Below are 20,234 nucleotides of genomic sequence, written 5' to 3'. Positions count from 1 at the left end.
TTAATAATAATAGTAGTAGCAGTAGCAGTGGTAGTAAAGTCATAGTAGTCAACATTTAAAGTAGATGCTCTCTATTCCAATTCAGTTAGGACCTGGAGTTCAACAGTTAATTGAAAAAGTCAGTAGAAATTTTATTTTGTGTGAAATTGTCACTAATATTTTAATGCTGTGTGAAGGATTTTTACTTCTAGTGTAGGTTCTCTGATTAGGGTTTCCCATGAATTACACTGATACTACAGACTTTTTGATTTCCGGTACAGGTTTCCTTACTGCAGACAGAATCCACTGGGAAACATGGGAAGAATTCTGAGTACTTTAGAATCCTTCTAAACTTTTCATATGGGTTTCCTAATCTCTTACAGTTGCCTAGTTGACACCCAATTCAGTAATACTTCTTTTTCTTTTTTAAAGCAACTTTCCAGAATATTTAAACTTATTGCTTATAGGAATAATAACTTACTTTCTTTTTAGGATTCTAGTTCTTTGGTTTAGGAAATCTTTCATGAAATTATGTAAATGCAATGCTAATTGGCAAAAGCAGGTTTGAGAATATACACACATTGACAAGTCAACTAATGAGAGCTGAACACCATGCTTATGACACATACTTCTTAACATTTTACTTAGTGACTGTTAGAGGCCCCAGTCAGTATGTTTCTCAGACAATGAAGACTCTGGCTAATCTGATGAGTTTTAAATGGAGATCAGTTAAGGGAACTTCTGCTACAATTGGTAGATACAAGCAGAAGAAAACGAAAACAGAAGCCACGATCCCATGACTCTGAGTGTGTGTGTGTGTGTGTGTGTGTGTGTGTGTGTGAGGGGACAGGGGTTTTGGGGAGAGAAGGAAAGTAGAGGGGAAAGGAGAGAGTATGTTGTGATTAATTATGAATATTGAAACTTATTTTTTAAAATCTCCATCGTCCTCCAGAATACTAATACAGGATTAAAAACCTGTGTCCACAGCAGGGGAAAGAGAGAGGGGGATGAATTGGGAAAGTAGCATTGACATATATACACTACCATGCGTAAAGTAGCTAGTGGGAAGCTGCTATACAGCGCAGGGAGCTCAGCTCAGCACTCCGTGATGACCTGGAGGAGTGGGATGTGGGGATGCGAGGGAGGCTCAGGAAGGAGGGGATATATGTATACTTATAGCTGATTCACGTTGTTCTACAGCAGAAACTAACACAACATTTTAAAGCAGTTGTCTTTCAATTAAAAGAAAATCTGTGTTCAGGACTTTGAGGGGAAAAGTGAGAATCAAAATACGCTAATAAGAGACCCTTGGCCATGTACATCATAGAATCCAAGGGGAGCTGAAATCTAGATATGACTGAAGTGAGATGGATGCTGAACTAGTGAAGGTAGTGATGAGTGTATGGGGTTAATCTGCACGGTTGTCAGATTCTGCCTGGCTCTCCTGCCATCTCTGCAATGATTCCTCTTTATGATTCCCACTCAAGTGATATTTACTTGTGGTTACTAGAAATGCATGTTATTATCCAGAAGACAATGGCTCCATTTTTATTAACATTGTCTTTGTCCAGGTTTCCCCACTGACATTTAAGAAATCTGATTTCTAACCCTTCTATTATGCCAAGCAAAGTGATTATGAATCATTTCTTTTTAGAGATATGAATTCACATTTATGGAGTTTAACCGCCTCTCTCCATGGGCATTTATTGTGATTCTTTTATGTATATATTTATGAGAAAATAGAATAATATTTACTATCAATTCCTATAACAACTTTCTTCGTTTCAGAATGATTCCTAGATATTCTACTGATGTGAAATTAAATAAAGATGAAAATATCAGATATAATTTTTATATCTACATGGTCCGACAGGTTTCTGTCCATTTTTCTTTGTATTTTTTTATATATAATTCACATACCATAAAATTCATAGTTTTAAACTGTGTGATTCAGTGGTGTATAGTATATTCACAAAGTCATGCCACCATTACCATCTAACTCCAGAATGTTTTTGTCATTCCCAGAAGGAACCCCATGATTCTTTAATATATTTTTAATGGCCACTTTTCAAAAACTATAAGTTCAACAGAGTGATGTGTCAAAATATCATATTATCTATGAACTATGAGAATCCCAGGGACAGAGGAGCCTAGTGGGCTGCTCTCTATGGGGTTGCACAGAGTCAGACATGACTGAAGCAAGTTAGCAGCAGCAGCAGCAGGCTCCATACAATGCCACATTTTAGTGATGAGATAGTCACTTGGATTTGGATAATCCCATTCTTATTTAGAATGTACACACAGTTTTCTTCCATTTGGAGTCAGAAGGAACTGGAAGGTTATAGATGAAGTCCGTGTAAACACTGCTTTTACCAACATTCAGTTCAGTGCAGTCACTCAGTCATGTCCGACTCTTTGCAACCCCATGAACCACAGCACGCCAGGCCTCCCTGTCCATCACCAACTTAGAGTCTATTCAAACTCATGTCCATTGAGTCAGTGATGCCATCCAACCATCTCATCCTCTGTTATCCCCTTCTCCTCCTGCCCTCAATCAGGGTCTTTTCAAATGAGTCAACTCTTCTCATGAGGTGGCCAAAGTACTGGAGTTTCAGCTTCAACATCAGTCCTTCCAATTAATACCCAGGACTGATCTCCTTTAGGATGGACTGGTTGGATCTCCTTGCAGTCCAAGGGACTCTCAAGAGTCTTCTTCAACACCACAGTTGAAAAGCATCAATTTTTCAGTGCTGAGCTTTCTTTATAGTCCAACTCTCACATCCATACATGACCGCTGGAAAAACGATATCCTTGACTCGACAGACCTTTGTTGACAAATAAATGTCTCTGCTTTTTAATATGCTATCTAGGTTGGTCATAACTTTCCTTCCAAGGAGTAAGCATCTTTTAATTTCATGGCTGCAATCACCATCTGCAGAGATTTTGGAGGCCCCAAAAATAAACTCAGCCACTGTTCCCACTGTTTCCCCATCTATTTGCCATGAAGTGATAGGACTGGATGCCATGATCTTCATTTTCTGAATGTTGAGCTTTAAGCCAACTTTTTCACTCTCCTCTTTCACTTTCATCAAGAGGCTCTTTAGTTCCTCTTCACTTTCTGCCATAAGGGTGGTATCATCTGCATATCTGTGGTTATTGGGATTTCTCCCGGCAGTCTTGATTCCAACTTGTGCTTCATCCAGCCCAGCGTTTCTCATGGTGTATTCTGCATATAAGTTAAATAAGTAGGGTGACAATATACAGCCTTGATGTACTCCTTTTCTTATTTGGAACCAGTCTGTTGTTCCACGTCCAGTTCTAACTGTTGCTTCCTTACCTGTATACAGGTTTCTCAAGAGGCAGGTTAGGTGGTCTGGTATTCCCAACTCTTTCAGAATTTTCCACAGCTTATTGTGATCCACACAGTCAAAGGCTTTGGCATAGTCAATAAAGCAGAAATAGATGCTTTTCTGGAACTCTCTTGCTTTTTTGATGATCCAGCGGATGTTGGCAATTTGATCTCTGGTTCCTCTGCCTTTTCTAAATCCAGCTTGAACTTCTGGAAGTTCATGGTTCACGTATTGCTGAAGCCTGGCTTGGAGAATTTTGAGCATTACTTTACTAGCATGTGAGATGAGTGCAATTGTGTGGTAGTTTGAGCTTTCTTTGGGATTGGAATGAAAACTGACCTTTTCCAGTCCTGTGGCCACTGCTGAGTTTTCCAAATTTGCTGGCATATTGAGTGCAGCACTTTCACAGCATCATCTTTCAGGATTTGAAATAGCTCAACTGGAATTCCATCACCTCCACTAGCTTTGTTTGTAGTGACGCTTCCTAAGGCCCACTTGACTTCACATTCCAGGATGTCTGGCTCTAGGTGAGTGATCACAGCATTGTCATTATCTGGGTCATGAAGATCTTTTTTGTACAGTTCTTCTGTGTATTCTTGCCATCTCTTCTTAATATCTTCTGCTTCTGTTAGGTCCATACCATTTCTGTCCTTTATCAAACCCATCTTTGCATGAAATGTTCCCTTGGTATCTCTAATTTTCTTGAAGAGATCTAGTCTTTCCCATTCTATTGTTTTCCTCTATTTCTTTGCATTGATCACCGAGGAAGGCTTTCTTATCTCTCCTTGCTATTCTTTGGAACTCTGCATTCAAATGGGTGTATCGTTCCTTTTCTCTTTTGCTTTTCACTTCTCTTCTTTTCACAGCTATTTGTAAGGCCTCCTCAGACAGCCATTTTTCTTTTTTCCATTTCTTTTTCTTGGGGATGATCTTGATTCCTGTCTCCTGTACAATGTCACGAACCTCTGTCCATAGTTCATCAGGCACTCCTATCAGATCTAGTCCTTTAAATCTGTTTCTCACTTCCACTGTATAATCATAAGGGATTTGATTTAGGTCATACCTGAATGGTCTCGTGGTTTTCCCTACCTTTTTTCAATTTAAGTCTGAATTTGGCAATAAAGAATTCATGATCTGAGCCACAGTCAGCTCATGGTCTTGTGTTTGCTGACTGTATAGAGCTTCTCCATCTTTGGCTGCAAAGAACATAATCAATCTGATTTTGGTGTTGACCATCTGGTAATGTCCATGTGTAGAGTCTTCTCTTGTGTTGTTGGAAGAGGGTGTTTGCTATGACCAGTGCGTTCTCCTGGCAAAACTCTATTAGCCTTTGCCTGCTTCATTCTGTACTCCATGGCCAAATTTGCCTGTTACTCCAAGTGTTTCTTGACTTCCTACTTTTGCATTCCAGTCCCCTATGATGAGAAGGACATCTTTTTTGGGTGTTAGTTCTAAAAGGTCTTGTAGGTCTTCAGAAAACTGTTCAACTTCAGCTTCTTCAGCATTACTGGTTGGGACATAGACTTGGATTACCGTGTTATTGAATGGTTTGCCTTGGAAATGAACAGAGATCATTCTGTCATTTTTGAGACTGCATCCAAGTACTGCATTTCAGACTGTTATGTTGACTATGATGGCTACCCCATTTCTTCTAAGGGATTCCTGCCCGCCGTAGTAGATATAATGGTCATCTGAGTTAAATTCATCCATTCCAGTACATCTTAGTTTGCTGATTCCTAGAATGTCGATGTTCACTCTTGCCATCTCCTGTTGGACCACTTCCAATTTGCCTTGATTCATGGACCTAACATTCCAGGTTCCAATGCAATATTGCTCTTTACAGCATCAGACCTTGCTTCTGTCACCAGTCACATCCACACCTGGGTGGTGTTTTTGCTTTGGTTCCATCCCTTCATTCTTTCTGGAGTTATTTCTCTATTGATCTCCAGTAGCATATTGAACCAGAAAATTAACACCTGCACAGATCAAGCAAATCATAGTAGCACATATAGCCAAGTAAGTGATGCTGTCCTTGTGCACAGAGATTTCATTACACAAACTGTTCTCCTAAGTGAGGGAATTTGTCCCTTAGAAATTGCTCGTTAGAACATTGGGACCTCATGCATCACGTTAAAGATCCGTAAATGTCCTCTCAATGGAGAAGAGAATATGTATAATCATATCAACCCAGTATCTGCATAGGCTGCTTCTGCTCAACAGATTGTCATGATGCCATTGTCATGATGCATAGCATCATGGAATCCTGCTCCGGTGCTCCAGAGACAGCTGAGTAGCCTCATGGGAGCCTTCTTCAGTCATTGCTGCAAGGACTAAGATACTAGGAGATCAGGAACTCAGGCTTAGGATTTGACAAAATACCCTCATCTCTAATTGAAACGATTTATTTATGCAGTTGGTACAAAGTATGCATGTAATATTTCATGACTGAGTACATCTTTTACTGTTAAAAAAAAAGCACCCACTTTTGGTTGTGAGATGAGTAGAATTCAGAATCTAGCAGCATTGTATTCTTCCCGTTACTTTGCCAATGCAGAATTTCTTCAGAAAGGGACCTAATATGGTTGTTAAGCATGTGCACTCTAGAGGCAGACAAATCTGACTATGTATCCCAGGTTCCTCAGTTTTGACCCATGGAGCCTCAGGCAAAGTTTAACCTCTGTGATTTTTTTTCTTGTGTGTAAAATGATAATTCTCCAACTACCCAACCTCATAGGGTTATTGTGTAGGAATAAAATCAGGTGATGTTTGGACAGAGCTCCTCACAGAATTAGGCACATAACAAGTACTCAGTAGACATTTGTTGAGTTGTTTAGTCACTAAGTCATTTCCAATTCTTTGCGACCCCGTGGACTGTAGCCCATCAGGCTCCTCTGTCAATGGGATTCTCTAGGCAAGAATACTGCAGTGAGTTGCCATTCCCTTCTCCAAACATTAGTTAGCCATCCATTAACGAATGTCCACTGTTATAATACCACTAGAAAAGGGCAAATGTTACTAACATCCCAAACAGAATACGACACCATGTAGTTTCCATGTGTCTGTTTTTGTTTTGGTTTTGGTTTTGCTTTAAATAGTCTCATCTTCCATTTTGCCCTTGATTATTTCATACAGGCACTTCGAGGAGAAATTGCACCTCTCAAAGAGAATGTAAGCCACGTCAATGACCTTGCTCGCCAACTCACCACGTTGGGCATTCAGCTGTCACCATATAATCTCAGCACTCTGGAAGACCTGAACACTAGATGGAAGCTTCTGCAGGTAGGCACATTATAAACACTGCAGTTTCTTCTCTCAATAAGACAAGATACAGATAAAGCTTGTTTGTAAGGAACAATGCAAGTAATTTTTTCATATGATACTCATGATAGTTTGTGAGTGTATGATATTTTATATTATTTAATAATTTCTTATTTCATTTTTTTCAAGCATATTGATATTAATTTTTAAATGGCTTGAAGTTAGACTTTGCTATATCTTGCAATTAACATGGAAGATAATACTGAATCATGCTTTAAGAACTAAATTACTGGCATGCCATTACTTTGTACTATCATAACTTGGATTCTTAAAATGGCTTTCCTTTTGGAATCCTAATTTAAAACAAAGGTTAATGGTAGGACACATTCTAAATCTTTTAAAGAAAGGATATCCTACCACAAACCGACTCATGGAAGTTTTTCATAGTAAATAAAGGGAATGTAAGTGTGCTCAAGGTCACGCTTACTGGCTATGGGACCTTTGGCAAATTAACTTTTCTGTGTCTCAGTGTTTTATCTGAAGAAAATGGGAACGTTAAATGTTCCTAAAATATTGGCCTTTTGTTAGGATGAGTAAGTCAAAATACATGAGATGTGCTTAGTACAGTATTAGCTACATAGTAAAAAAACACTGTGAATTCTAGTTCTTGGTGTTACTGCAGTTATAATTGTTATTATTATAGCATACAGGTTTTGGAATCAGACTTACTTTAAGTCACTTGACCTCTTTGCTCATCCATTTCCTCATCTCCAGCATACTTGCTGTAAAATTGAAGGGGCTAATTGTTGTAGAGTTATTGGTACAGTACCTGGCTCATAGTAAGAACTCAGACAATGGAATGGTGAAAGAGGTGTATCCACACTTTCCCTTCATGAAGGCTACCACTAAACCCCCACCCCTTCAACTGGTTTGATTATAGAATTAAAGAATTGTTTCTTCTCTTTTTCTAGTTTCATAAGATGCACAAAGTATGCTCCTGGGGACAGAGAGGAAAGAGGAAACTGGGTTTAAAAATATTTGCTTTCAGTGTTTTAGTAAGGAAAAAAAAAAAGATAAACCAGATTACTTTTCCTATGTGCAGTCCATTTAGCAGTGTGATTGAAAGTCCTGTTGAAGAATTGTTAGATCTTTAATAAAAACAGGGCCTCTCGAGATCTCATATAATTTAATTTTTGTTGTGATGATAGTCTTGAAATATGTGTATGATAGATTGTTATAACTGGCATTGATTAAAGCCAGACAATATAGTTAAGAGATTACATGCATTTCTATGTCTATTTGCTCCATAGTGGTTACATACTGTTAAAATCTTATCAGTTTCATCCTTAGTATATTTTTTTTCATTTTAAATATAAATAACAAAAATAATAAATGTCCAAGGAAAACCAATGGTCACATTTGTTCCTTTCAAGCACTCTTGAACCATTATCTTAACATTACTTTTAGAGAGCTAAATGCCACATTTGCTTTCAGAATGTGATATAAATTTGTGAAAATGGCATGTAATTTTACAAATGAGATAAAAATATTATGACTGATAGGAAAAGAAAGTTTAAAAAATCAGTGTGAGTGATCCATCATAGTTGTACTATTTATTTAAATATAAAATATGAGAAAATAGTAACAGTTTGATTTTACCCATTCTTTAAAATGAATAAGGGACTTGGTTATAAATCTAGGAATGTACATAAAGAAGATAGGGTGTTGTAGTAAGAAAAACTATAGGAATGAATGATAGAACACCTAACTGCAAACTGAAGCTCAGCTGTTATTTGACCATAGTATCCTGGGAAAGCCATTTGACCCCTCAAAGCTTCTATTTCCACATTTGTAAAAGTAGATAATGCATTTTGTCTTAGGTCACAGTATATTCAGTCCTGATTCTGTATGTGCATATCTGGGGGAGATTCACATATGTTGGAATTTAGTTTAGAATCAGTGAATTTGCTTCCTCTTCATAATACAAATGTGACTGACTGGAATTATATTCCTCCATCAGTATAATTCTAGCTTTTAAAACCCTCATCCCCAAACACCCTTATAGAGAGCCTTCTCATAGTAAATGGTTCAGTTTTTGGTATATGCTCTTATTGTGACACATTCTACATGTTGCTATTTTTCAGTGTGACCTTAAGAGCAGACTTAGGTGTTTTTTTAGCAGAAAGGTGATAAATTCAAGGTTTTGAGTTGCACATAGCTGAGTCAACTTGATTCCATTCTTTTCTCTGACCAGAAGCTAACCACTCTGCTATATTATAAATGTTCTTGTTCAGAAAATGAACAAAGCAAGAAATGAGGTTCACATCAAACAACTCTATCCCCATTACTGGAAGAGCAACTCATACAACCTATCGAGAACATTGTTCATTTTAGAAGAATGTGTGGGAGACTAAAGGATTACCCAGCTTCTGTGGAGGGGAGTGTAAGCCCACCATTATTGTGACATCACATTAATTCATTCACTTTGCAGTGCTGTGTCGGTCAACTAAAATCATAATAAAAGTGAGAGTTCATCTTTGCTTCTGGATTTGCTAAGACAAAGAAAAAGCAAGAATGGAGAACTGGGGTAGTGGGAGGGTAGATATAAGTCTAAGAAAAAGAGTCTTACATTTGAGCAAATAGTGTAAATGAAGAAGGAGAATGACATACTACCAGGCTATAGGTACTTGATATCAGAATATCCTGGGTTTGCCTTTGGGGTGGTTGGGAAGGCTGTACTGCGTCTTCTTGCTATGTGCAGGCTTTTCTCTAGTTGCAGCAAATGGGGGCTACTCTCTAGTTGTGGTGTTCAGACTTCTTATTGCGGTGGCTTCTCTTGTGGAGCACAGTCTCTGGGATGCAAAAAAGTGAAAGTCAGTCAGTCGTGTCCAACTCTTTGTGACCCCATGGACTGTAGCCTGCCAGGCTTCTCTGTCCATGGAATTCTCCAGGCCAGAATACTGGAGTGGGTAGCCATTCCCTTCTCCAGGAGATCTTCCCAACCCAGGGATCAATGCCAGGTCTCCCACATTGCAGGCATTTTCTTTACTGTCTGAGCCACCACGAAAACCCAGTGATTCAGTAATTGTGGCACACAGGCTCACTCGTTGTGGTTTAGTTGCTCTGCAGCATGTGGAATCTTCTGGGACCAGGGATCGAACCCATATCCCTTGCATTGGCAGACGGATTCTTATAGAACTACCTGGGAAATCTGTCCTGGGTTTCTTATATGGGCCATTAATTTTTACTTTAAAGAAAAGTCATGCTGGTTTTCTAGCTGTATATAATATCTCTCAAAATGTTCAGTTCAGTTCAGTCGCTCAGTCATGTCCGAATCAAAATGTTAGAAACAGATAAACCATATACATCTGAACATCAACAGCAGGATAAGACCCAGTCACAGAATATCTGTACATAGAAATAGAATGTATAGGGAGTTCTGGATTTATATTGAATCCACAAATAGAAGTATAAAGCCGTTGCTTTGCCCATTTGAAACTCTGTGGGAATAAAATCCTGTTTTCTCCCTTAGAGTGGGCACGTTGGTGTGGATGTTTCTATAATACCATTGGACGATGTGTTTTTGGCAAAGGAAACCGTTATTCCTTGTAATAGCAAAAAGTTTTCATGTACATTGTTTCACTTAATCCTCAAAACGTAATGATTATGTATTATGATTACATAATATCATTGTGTCCTTGTACAAGTAAGGAAATTGAGACTTAGAGATGGTAAGTGACACATTTACAGTCACACAGCTTTTAAGCGGCAATCACAATCTAAATCAGATCTGAGCAGCAACTCCCTACTCTTTTTGTTGCCTTGTCTCACAGTGGACTTAACAAAGTCATACTTTAGAGCTCTTTTGGGCAACACAATATTTCACTTTTTTTTTCATGCTTCCCCTCTTTTTTAAATGATCCTCAGGGATATTAACTTTGAAAGCTTCCTTTGCAAACCAATGGATTAATGAGCCCCAGTTCAGTATACCCCTTAAAATCACACCTGTCATTTCAAATATAAAATTATAAAGCATTATATTTCTCATTGTCTTTAGAACTCAGCAATTGTACTAAAAGCAACCAAAAGTGAATTTAATGAGTTAGCCTTTAAAGTGAAACCAGTGTTAATATCTGATCCAGGAGAAATGAGTATTAAAACCAAATGGGAAGAAAATTAAACTGATGATAAACCCTTCTAATTTTGAAGCAGTGCACATACTTTTAGTGCTGAAGTTGTGCTCTTTAGTCACCAAACGCAAGTACTATAGGGAATATTCTATATGAAAGTACGAGAGGGAATATTCTATAAGAAAGTACTACTAGGGAACATTCTACCCATTTCTCACCCTCATGAGTAAACCCAGGAATGACAACAGAAGCTGAAAATACACTTTAATATAAAGAGTAAATGCTTTGTTGACTGTAGGATGTATGAAATGTAATCACTTGAAAAATATTAAATATGAAGACATTTCTCTGCGTGACATTCTTTAAATATGTTTAAGGACAGCATCATGAATTATGTATGTTTTTAAAGGTTTCCTAGAAGTTTTCCAAAGTCATATGGACAGTTTTGTACTCTATCTTCACATCTTTGCGGTAACTTGATATCACGGGGATCTAGACCCTCATCTTCTATACACTCCCTTCCTTCTTTCATTCTTTGCTTCTTTTGTTTAGTTGGCACTGATTAAGCAGCTACTGTGTACCAAGCAGACATTGTCATTGTCGTATCTGGTCCAAGGACACCGTGACCAAAACTCTTTTCACCACTTGTGCCAACTTAAGCAAAGTTTTATAGATAAATTTTCTTTCATTACTTCCATAATGTCCCACCCTGCCTCCCTTTCTCCATCTTATAAACAACAACAACAACAAATATATATATATATATATGCTATTGTGACACTAATACTATAAAAGTAGTACCTTTTCAGATCTATTTACAAATTCTGCAATAGTTTCTGACTGTGAGTTTGATCTCCATAATCAGATTACCAAGACTCATGGAAGGAACCATATTTAGCTGGGCAACAGAAATATTTTCATGGCTTCATTTAAAAAAACTAAATAAAAATTTTAATTACAAATTCCAACAGAGCAGTTTATGGTCTTTACTTGGGTGGGAGAGGTTTTTGAAGCAGGCTATCTCTCGTTCTCTCTCTCTGTCCTTTTCATTATTGAGCACATGATTTGATCCTTTAAATGCATTGATGGATTTTGAACATTTTCCTCATGTTCTTTTTCTTTTTTTTTCTTTTTTAAGGATCTTGTACTAATCATTTTATGTTATACTTTATGGGGCCCCTTCTAGATAGGCAGTGTAGGTGACCTGGGCAGATTCCTCTTAGAAATAATGTGGACCCATTAACGACTGAGGGCTTCCCTGGTGGCTCAGACAATAAAGAATCTCCCTGCAATGTGGGAGACCCGGGTTTGATCCCTAGGTTGGGAAGACCCCCTGGAGAAGGAAATGGCAGCCCACTCCAGTATTCTTGCCTGGAGAATCCCATGGACTGAGGAGCCTGGCAGGCTACAGTCTATGGGGTCACAAAGAGTTGGACATGACTGAGCAACTAACACTTATTTTTTTTTTACCCACTGAGGGTTGGTCTACCAATATCTGCTTTGCATGCCTTTCCTGGACTTTTTCTTTAACAAGACCAGAAATGATTCTCCTTGTGGTTATATCACAGAACTCAGAAGAAAATGATACATCTGTAGCCATTCTCAAAGGAAATGTTTTCCTGCATCAGTGGTTCTAAAATGTTCATGACACCAGAAGACTTACTAAAACACAGATCACTGTGTGACTGCTGTGGATGGGCCCCACTTGGGGAGTTTCTGATTCAGTAGGTCAGGGATGGGGCCTGAGATTCTGCAGTTCTAACTAGCTCCCAAGTGAGGCTGATGTTGCTGATCCAGAGTTCACGCTTCAAGAAATGTTATTCTATATTAAGCACTTGCTGAGTACAGCTGACTTTAAAAGATTTTTTAAATAATTATACACACACACACACACACATATATATATGTATATGTATATATATATATATGTGTGTGTGTGTGTGTGTGTACTAAGTTGCTGCAGTCATATCCAACTCTTTGTGACGCTATGGACTGTAGCCCACCAGGCTCCTCTCTCCATGGATTCTCCAATAAAAAACATCTCATGGTACCTTGCACAAGTCATATGTGTGTGTGTGTGTATCGGAGAAGGCAATGGCACCCCACTCCAGTACTCTTGCCTGGAAAATCTCATGGATGGAGGAGCCTGGTAGGCTGCAGTCCATGGGGTCACGAAGAGTCGGACATGACTGAGCGACTTTACTTTCACTTTTCACTTTCATGCATTGGAGAAGGAAATGGCAACCCACTCCAGTGTTCTTGCCTGGAGAATCCCAGGGGAGGGCAGAGCCTGGTGGGCTGCCATCTATGGGGTTGCGCAGAGTCAGACACGACTGAAGCAACTTAGCAGCAGCAGTAGCGGCATATATATATGTGTGTGTATGTATATATATATGACTGTGGGGTTAGACTGTGGGAAATAAGTATAATGTCATACAGAAAATTCTATATTAGAGGAGTGTTACAGTGCTACAGAAACATGGAGACCCAAGCACTTGACTTGTCTTTGAGGCAGAGAGAAGAGGGTAAAGGAAAACTTAGTAGATTCCTGGTAACACCATATGAATTTATAAATCCTAAACTGTGAGTATGGATAAATATAATAAACATAATGTAAATAATTTAGAGTTACTGTATTTCATGACACATGATCTAGAACTATGCTTTCCACTCTGATAGCTATACGTGGATACTGAGCCCTTGAATGTAGCCAGTCCAAATTGAGGTGTGTTGAAAGACTTTGTACCAAAAAAAGAATGTACACTATCTCATTAATATTTTTATACTGATTATATGCTGAAGTGATAATATTTGATGTACTTGGTTAAGTAAAATATATCCTATAATTAATTCCACACATTTCTTTTTTTTTAATTGTTTGAAGTCAGGCATTTCTCTTAAAAATGAACACAGTGAGCCTGTAGCTTCCAGTGAAAAACTGGCAGTGTTTGTTTCTTTTTTTACTTTTTTAATGTGTCTACTAGAAAATTGTAAATAGTGTATGCAACTCTTGTTCTATTTCTGTTGGATAGTACTGGTCTAGAAAGTAGTTCTCAAAACCTAGCATGGGTAAATGTCACCTACAGAGCTTGTTGAAACACCCCTCAAAACTCAGTAGGTATTGGCTGGAGCCTATGATTCTGCATTTCTGTCAAGCTCCCAGGAGATGCTGTTGATCTGTGACCACCTGTAAAATTCATCCTCAAACTGTGGGTCACAGAGTTTTATAGAGAGGTGTGGAAATATAGTTTTGCATGAAGCACCATCTGTAGTCTCAGCACACAATTGTCTTGCCTATATACCAATTGTTATTCATTCACTGAGTTGTGTCCCACTCTTTGTGACCCCATGGACTGCAGCACACCAGTCTTCCCTGTCCTTCACTATTTCCTGGAGTTTGCTCAAACTCATGTCCATTGAGTCAGTGAGGCCATCCAACCATCTGGTCCTCTGTCGCCCCCTGCTCCTCCTGCCTTCAACCTTTCCCAGCATCGGTCTTTTCCAGTGAGTTGGCTCTTCGTATCATGTGGCCAAAGTATTGGAGCTTCAGCATCAGCCCTTCCAATGAATATTCAGGGTTGATTTCCTTTAGGACTGACTGGTTTGACCCATATACCAGCATTTTTCGTAAATTAGTAACTGCAATTGTGTTATTAAACTCATAGCGATTTTTATCAGCTGATCACTTTTTTCAGAATTAACAGATATTAAATAGTACTTTAATCATGTGGGGGTCTTCTAATTCTTGGAAAGTTAATAAGGGATTCACAGGATTGAAAGACTGAAAGCCACTATCCAAAAATACTGTGGGAAAAATTACTCAAATACATTCTAAACTGTAGGTAGCTTCTATAAAAAGATTTCAACTAGAACCTCAAGTTTGATGTGCCCGTGGACAGAAGTTTTTGTTTTTGTTTTTGTTTAAGTGGAGGATAAAGGAAATGGAAAGAACAAAGGGAAAAGAAGAATGTGTTTGTTTTAGAAAAGGTTAGATCACAGAAGGATTTGTTGACATGAGGAAGAGATTGACCTAGGACAAAAAGGACAATTAGGTTCAAGGAAAATATCTTTTCGGTAAAGAAAGAACAATCATTTATGCTGAACCTCATCTCTGTTTAAAAAAGAGGAAGTGAACAATGTCCTTTAAATATTTAAAAAAATGTGTAAATCTGAATGTCCAGCCTAGTTGCAGCCCTTAGAACACACTTAGGGCAAAGGGCAGAGTCAAGCTGATGTACATTTTCCTCAGTCAGTGTGGCTTACAGTGTTTTTACAGCTAATTGTACTTTAGTTGAGAGGAATGATACTGAAGTTGCCCAGGTAACCCTGAAAGTAACATAGACCAGATGTTCCAGAGTCCATCCTCCCTTACCCCAAAGAAGAATCTAGTTTTCAGAGGCATACTTAATTTTGTCAAAAGCCACCAGGATGTGCAGGACTATAGGAAGAAAAATGAGTGAGGTCGGGAGTGTGACCAAAACAGTTTAATGAGGTACAAAATGAGAATGCAGCTAGTAGGAGCCAAAGAGATATTTATCAGTTAGAGAGGATGCAAGGCATATTCATTGTTTAGAGAGAGTATAAAGTGAACCCAAATCATCGTAAGATTCTGGTTTGGTTACCTGAATGCTTGATCTTTCTGGACCACTTACTTTCTGATTTGTTTTCATAAGGAACACTTTTTGCTAGTTCTGAAGCCAGCTACTATGGCAATACAGATAACTGTTTCATTATTGTTTTCAAAGATGGACTGGGCTCCTGTTAGATGTATTCAAACAGCACTTTTATGTATGTATGCATGTATGTATTTCTCTTAGCTTCTCGATCTCCTTAATTTCTCCCCAGAAATACACATTTAATGACGAATACTTAAAATTGCCCCAATGCTCATATTCTCTTTTCCTTCTCCCTCAGCGTACAGCTGACATTCGCCCTTGGCTCACAACTCTCACTGCGTTTTTCATTTTTCTTCTAAGTGTCCTTCTCCCTCCAGGCTGACCTCCCTTTGCTCACTGCAGCCTGACCTCGCCCCAGCCATTCTTCTGCATTTGTCTGCCCCGGTGGTTTGCATCTTTGCTTTTCTCAGTCTCCCGCTGCGAGTAAACTCCCCACCCCCCCACTCCGCCAGCAGCTGCTCACATTTCCCAGGCTACGTCATGCACAACATTCAAAGAGCTGCTGTTTTCACATTTCCACCAGAGAGACGCCCCCTCTCCTTCTTCCCTCCACATTCCTCTAGAAATAACCCCCATTCAGAACATATGAAAAGCTGCATGTTAAAGCCAACTCTGTAAGTAGGACTGGAAGCTGGCTGATGGAATTCAGAAATGCTATTTGTAAAGGTCAGTACCACAAAGGGCATTTTAAATTAATATAGGCCATCTTAAAATTTCTCGATTCTTACCAATTCTGTAATGTCCTTAAAATCATCAGCATTATGACAGAAGTCCTCCCTTCAATTAATATAGTCATTAATCTCAGAGGTAGAGATGTGGTTGAAAAATATAAATTAGAAAGTATTAGAAATACAGGTGGTTTTCTTTTGACACAAGGTCATACTTTTGGGGACAGTGCCATTGCACCCTATAGATTTTGAGAAGAATTTATTTTAGTCAGTGTTATGCATTGCTGAAATTGATCATGGATTGTATTCATGCTTTGAAGCCTCACAATCACCCTTTGAGGTAGATATTATTTTTATCCTCATAACCGAAAGGTTAGGTTGCCTGCCTGAGGTCACACAGCTGGTAAGTGAGAGAACCAGGATTTGAACTCAGGCAGTGTTCTTGCCTGGAGAATCCCAGGGATGGGGGAGCCTGGTGGGCTGCCGTCTATGGGGTCACACAGAGTCGGACACAACTGAAGCGACTTAGCAGCAGCAGCCTGGCTGGGGGGGTCTCTCAGAACAACGATCTATGCAGTACCACTTCTTTGCTCTAAAGTTAGATATGACAGTATTTCCTCTTCTTTTACAATCCAAACCTTGAAGCAGAAAGTATAACTTCCTCCTAATGTTTATTAATTTGTCAGGAAGCACCTGCATTAAGAATTTAGGAAATGCAGATTTAAAGTAGGATGAGTTGGTGAATCTCAGACCATCATCTCAGGAGTAGCCTGTTGAGCATGAAGGTGGAATCATTCAGACAAAAAAGGAGAATCTCATTCAGAGAACCAGGAGTACTTAATCATCAAGTTCTTTCTGAAGTGAGCTGAAATACACTTTCATTCAACACATAGTTTCCATTTAAGAACTATTTTTCTAGTCCCTACTGCTGTGCCAGACTCTGTGCTATATAGTAGGGGTGCAGTCATGGAAATAGTAAGAAGTCTCTGCCCTAATGGGGATTATAGTTTCTTGGAAAGATAGACATTTTAGAAGTTCCCATATATTAATACTAATTACAAATTGTTATGAGTGTGATAAGAGAAAATGTAGGGCATATAGTGAGTGTGTGTGTGTGTTGTGGTGAGGGTGGGCAGCAGGAAAGGCTGATCAGGAAGACTTCCCAGAGAAAGTGGCCTTCCAGCTGAAACCTAAAGGATGAAAACAGGTTAGCTAAGTGACTTTGCTATTCATCTGCAGCTTTTATTCTGAATGGCCTGAAGCTTAGAACTAACAACTAAAAACAGAATAGAAAAATTCCAGTATGTAAATTTAATTACTAGGAATCATTTGAAGTAATGGACTGCAGAGTTAATATATAATTAAGTCACATCAAAAGAGGATTTCCTATCGTTATCTCAGGCAGCATTTGGTTTCCTTACTTCATAGTACATAGGAAAATATATAGCTATGTGTTTATTAAAAGTTTATCTGCATCACTTTGAATGTCAGCTCCATGAGGGCAGAGGCCCTAACTACCATATCTACTGATAATTGGCAGGTAGTATCTGTTACATAGTAAGCATTCAGTAAAATATTTTTACATTGCTAAATGCATGAAGTTAAGCAAAAATGCTGTTGAAAACCAAGTGGATAGTTATACCACAGGGAGTATATTAGGAAACAAAACTATTATTTCTGAAGAAACAGTATTCATGTCTTAATAAGTTAAATAATTTTCAAAAATTCCAAAAAGAAAAATAATTGATCAAAAATTAAATGTGCATCCTTCCACTCTGTGATGAACATGGTTCACTCATATTTTAGACCTTTATCAACAATTGCTAATCTATGTGCTCTGATGAGATAGAATATACTTAATATTACCTTTGAAGGAAAATGAGATAGAGTAGCTTTTCTTCCTTTCCCCACTTTATTTTAGTTTTGGTGTATCTGTTTAGTCACTCAGTCGAGTACAACTCTGCCACCCCATGAACTTCCCGCCAGGCTCCTCTGTCCATGGGGATTCTCCAGGCAAGAATACTGGAGTGGGTTGTCCTGTCCTCCTCCAGGGGATCTTCCCAACCTGGGGACTGAACTCAGGTCTCCCACATAGAGGGCGAATTCTTTACCATCTAAGCTGCCAGGTGTAATTGACATATAATTATACTCCTTTTATGTCTACAACATAATGGTTTGATATTTGTATCTATTGTGAAATGATCAGCACAGTTAGTCCAGTTAACTTTCATTACCATACCTAGTTACAAAATCTTTTTTCTTGCAATGAGAACTTCTAAAATATACTCTTTTAGCATCTTTCAAATATGCAATACGGTATTATTAACTGTAGTTGTCATGCTGTACATTACATCCCTGTGACAACTTATTCTACAACAGACAGTTTGTACCTTTTGACCCCTTTCACTTATTTCACCCACCCACCCTCACCTCTGAAAGCCACCAATCTCTTCTCTGTATCTAGATATTTATTTTTTGTTTTATTTGTTTCAGATTTCACACATTAGTGAGATCACACAGCTGCCATCTTTCTCTGACTGATTTCACTTACACATAATGCCCTCAAGGTCCATCCATGTTGTCACAAATGACAAGATTTCATTATACATTTTCTTTATCTGTTCATCTGTCAGTGGCCCCTTAGGTTGTTCCCATGTCTCGGCTATTATAAATAATACTGCAATGAATTTGTAGAAATTATAGATGAGTTTGTATATTCTAGTTTATTATAAATAGAATATACAGTATACGCTCTGTTTTGGTCTCATTTCTTTTGGTCGGCATACTTATCTTGAGATTCATCCATAGTCTTATACAAATCATTAGTTTTTTCCTGTCTGTGGCTGAGTAGTATTCCATTCTATGAAAAGACTCCAGTTTGTTTGTTCATTCACCTTTTAGTGGACTTCTGGGTTGTTTCCAATTTGGGGCTATTACAGATAAAGCTTCTATGAACATTCATGTACAAGGCTTTAAATGGACTTATGTTTTTATTTTTCTTGAGTAAATGCCTAGTAGACAGCTAGATTATATGGTAGGTGTGTGTTTAACCTGTTAAGAAACTGCCAAACTGTTTTCCAAAGCAGCTGTACCATTTTACATTCACACCAGCAGTGTATGAGAGTTCTAATTCTTTCATATCCTCCCTAAATTTTGATATGGTCAATCTTTTACAGTTTAGGCATTTCAATAGATATAGAGTAGTATCTCATTGTAGTTCTAATTTGCATTTCCCTAATGTCTAATGATGTGACTTCCAGCTTTCTTGATTTGTGTCTTTATATTTAATGTGTGTTTCTTGTAGGCAGCATATATTTGGATATTGCTGTTTGAAAATCCAATCTGACAGTCTCTTTTAATTGGGAATATTTAAACCATTTGTATATAATGTGCTTATCGATCTAGTTTGGTATAAACCTATCATCAAACTACTTATTTTTGCCTGATCCCATTGATTCTTTGTTTGCTTGCCCCTCTTTTCTGTCTTTGTTTAGATTAATTGGAATTAATGAATCCATTATCTCCTACATTGGCTTATTAGCTGTAATTCTGTTCTGTTATTTTAGTGGTTGCTTTAGGGTTTATAGTATACATCTGTAACTTATCACAGAGTATCTTCAAGTAAAAGTAGACCCCTTCACATATGATATAAGAAACTATTTTGTATTTCTGCCTTTCCTAAGTGTGTGCTGTTATTTGATCCTTTGGGGTCTTTTAAGATTAAGTGGGATTAGACTGATTGACAGTCTAGGGCTCATTATTCCCCATTACTGAGACAAGACTGTTCTGTGTACACTATGCAATGCCCTGTGAATCACGAGGCCTCCACTACGTTTGGTAGGAAATAGGCACTGTCCCCTGCTATATATGAGTGCTGGACCCTGTTTCTTCTAATCCTTCCTGGGGATTTTTCCCCCAGCTTCCTGTCATTTCCTCACACATATGTGGTCAGTGCCTAGCTGAATACTGGAGAGAGACCCTCCATAGATCTCTCGGTTTCTCTCTCTGCACAGCTCTTCCTCTGTGGGCTTCTGTCCTATGAATTCTAGCTATCCTGGTCTTTTCTGTCTCTCAATTCCTTCCCCTCTACTCTGGGAGTCTACCAGGATCCTCCTGGCTTCTTTATCCCCATGCTGTGCTCTGGAAACTCTCTCAAAGTAGTAATCTAGGACT

At 38.4% G+C, this 20,234-nt stretch overlaps 1 protein-coding gene across 7 annotated transcripts in view; it reads left to right on the top strand.

Moving 5' to 3' along the window:
• Positions 1–20,234, top strand: part of DMD (dystrophin) — a 2,687,035-nt gene that overhangs the window by 2,332,934 nt on the left and 333,867 nt on the right. For all 7 annotated transcript variants that reach the window (XM_070291485.1, XM_070291489.1, XM_070291490.1 and 4 more), the window contains exon 60: positions 6,462–6,608. In XM_070291485.1, the coding sequence (XP_070147586.1) occupies positions 6,462–6,608 (147 nt within the window). The remainder of the gene's footprint in view (positions 1–6,461; positions 6,609–20,234) is intronic.

Source organism: Ovis canadensis, chromosome X (assembly GCF_042477335.2).
Source record: "Ovis canadensis isolate MfBH-ARS-UI-01 breed Bighorn chromosome X, ARS-UI_OviCan_v2, whole genome shotgun sequence".
Classification (NCBI taxonomy): domain Eukaryota; kingdom Metazoa; phylum Chordata; class Mammalia; order Artiodactyla; family Bovidae; genus Ovis; species Ovis canadensis.
The sequence above is the reverse complement of the archived record's forward strand: the minus strand, read 5'-3'. Positions and strand labels throughout refer to the sequence as shown.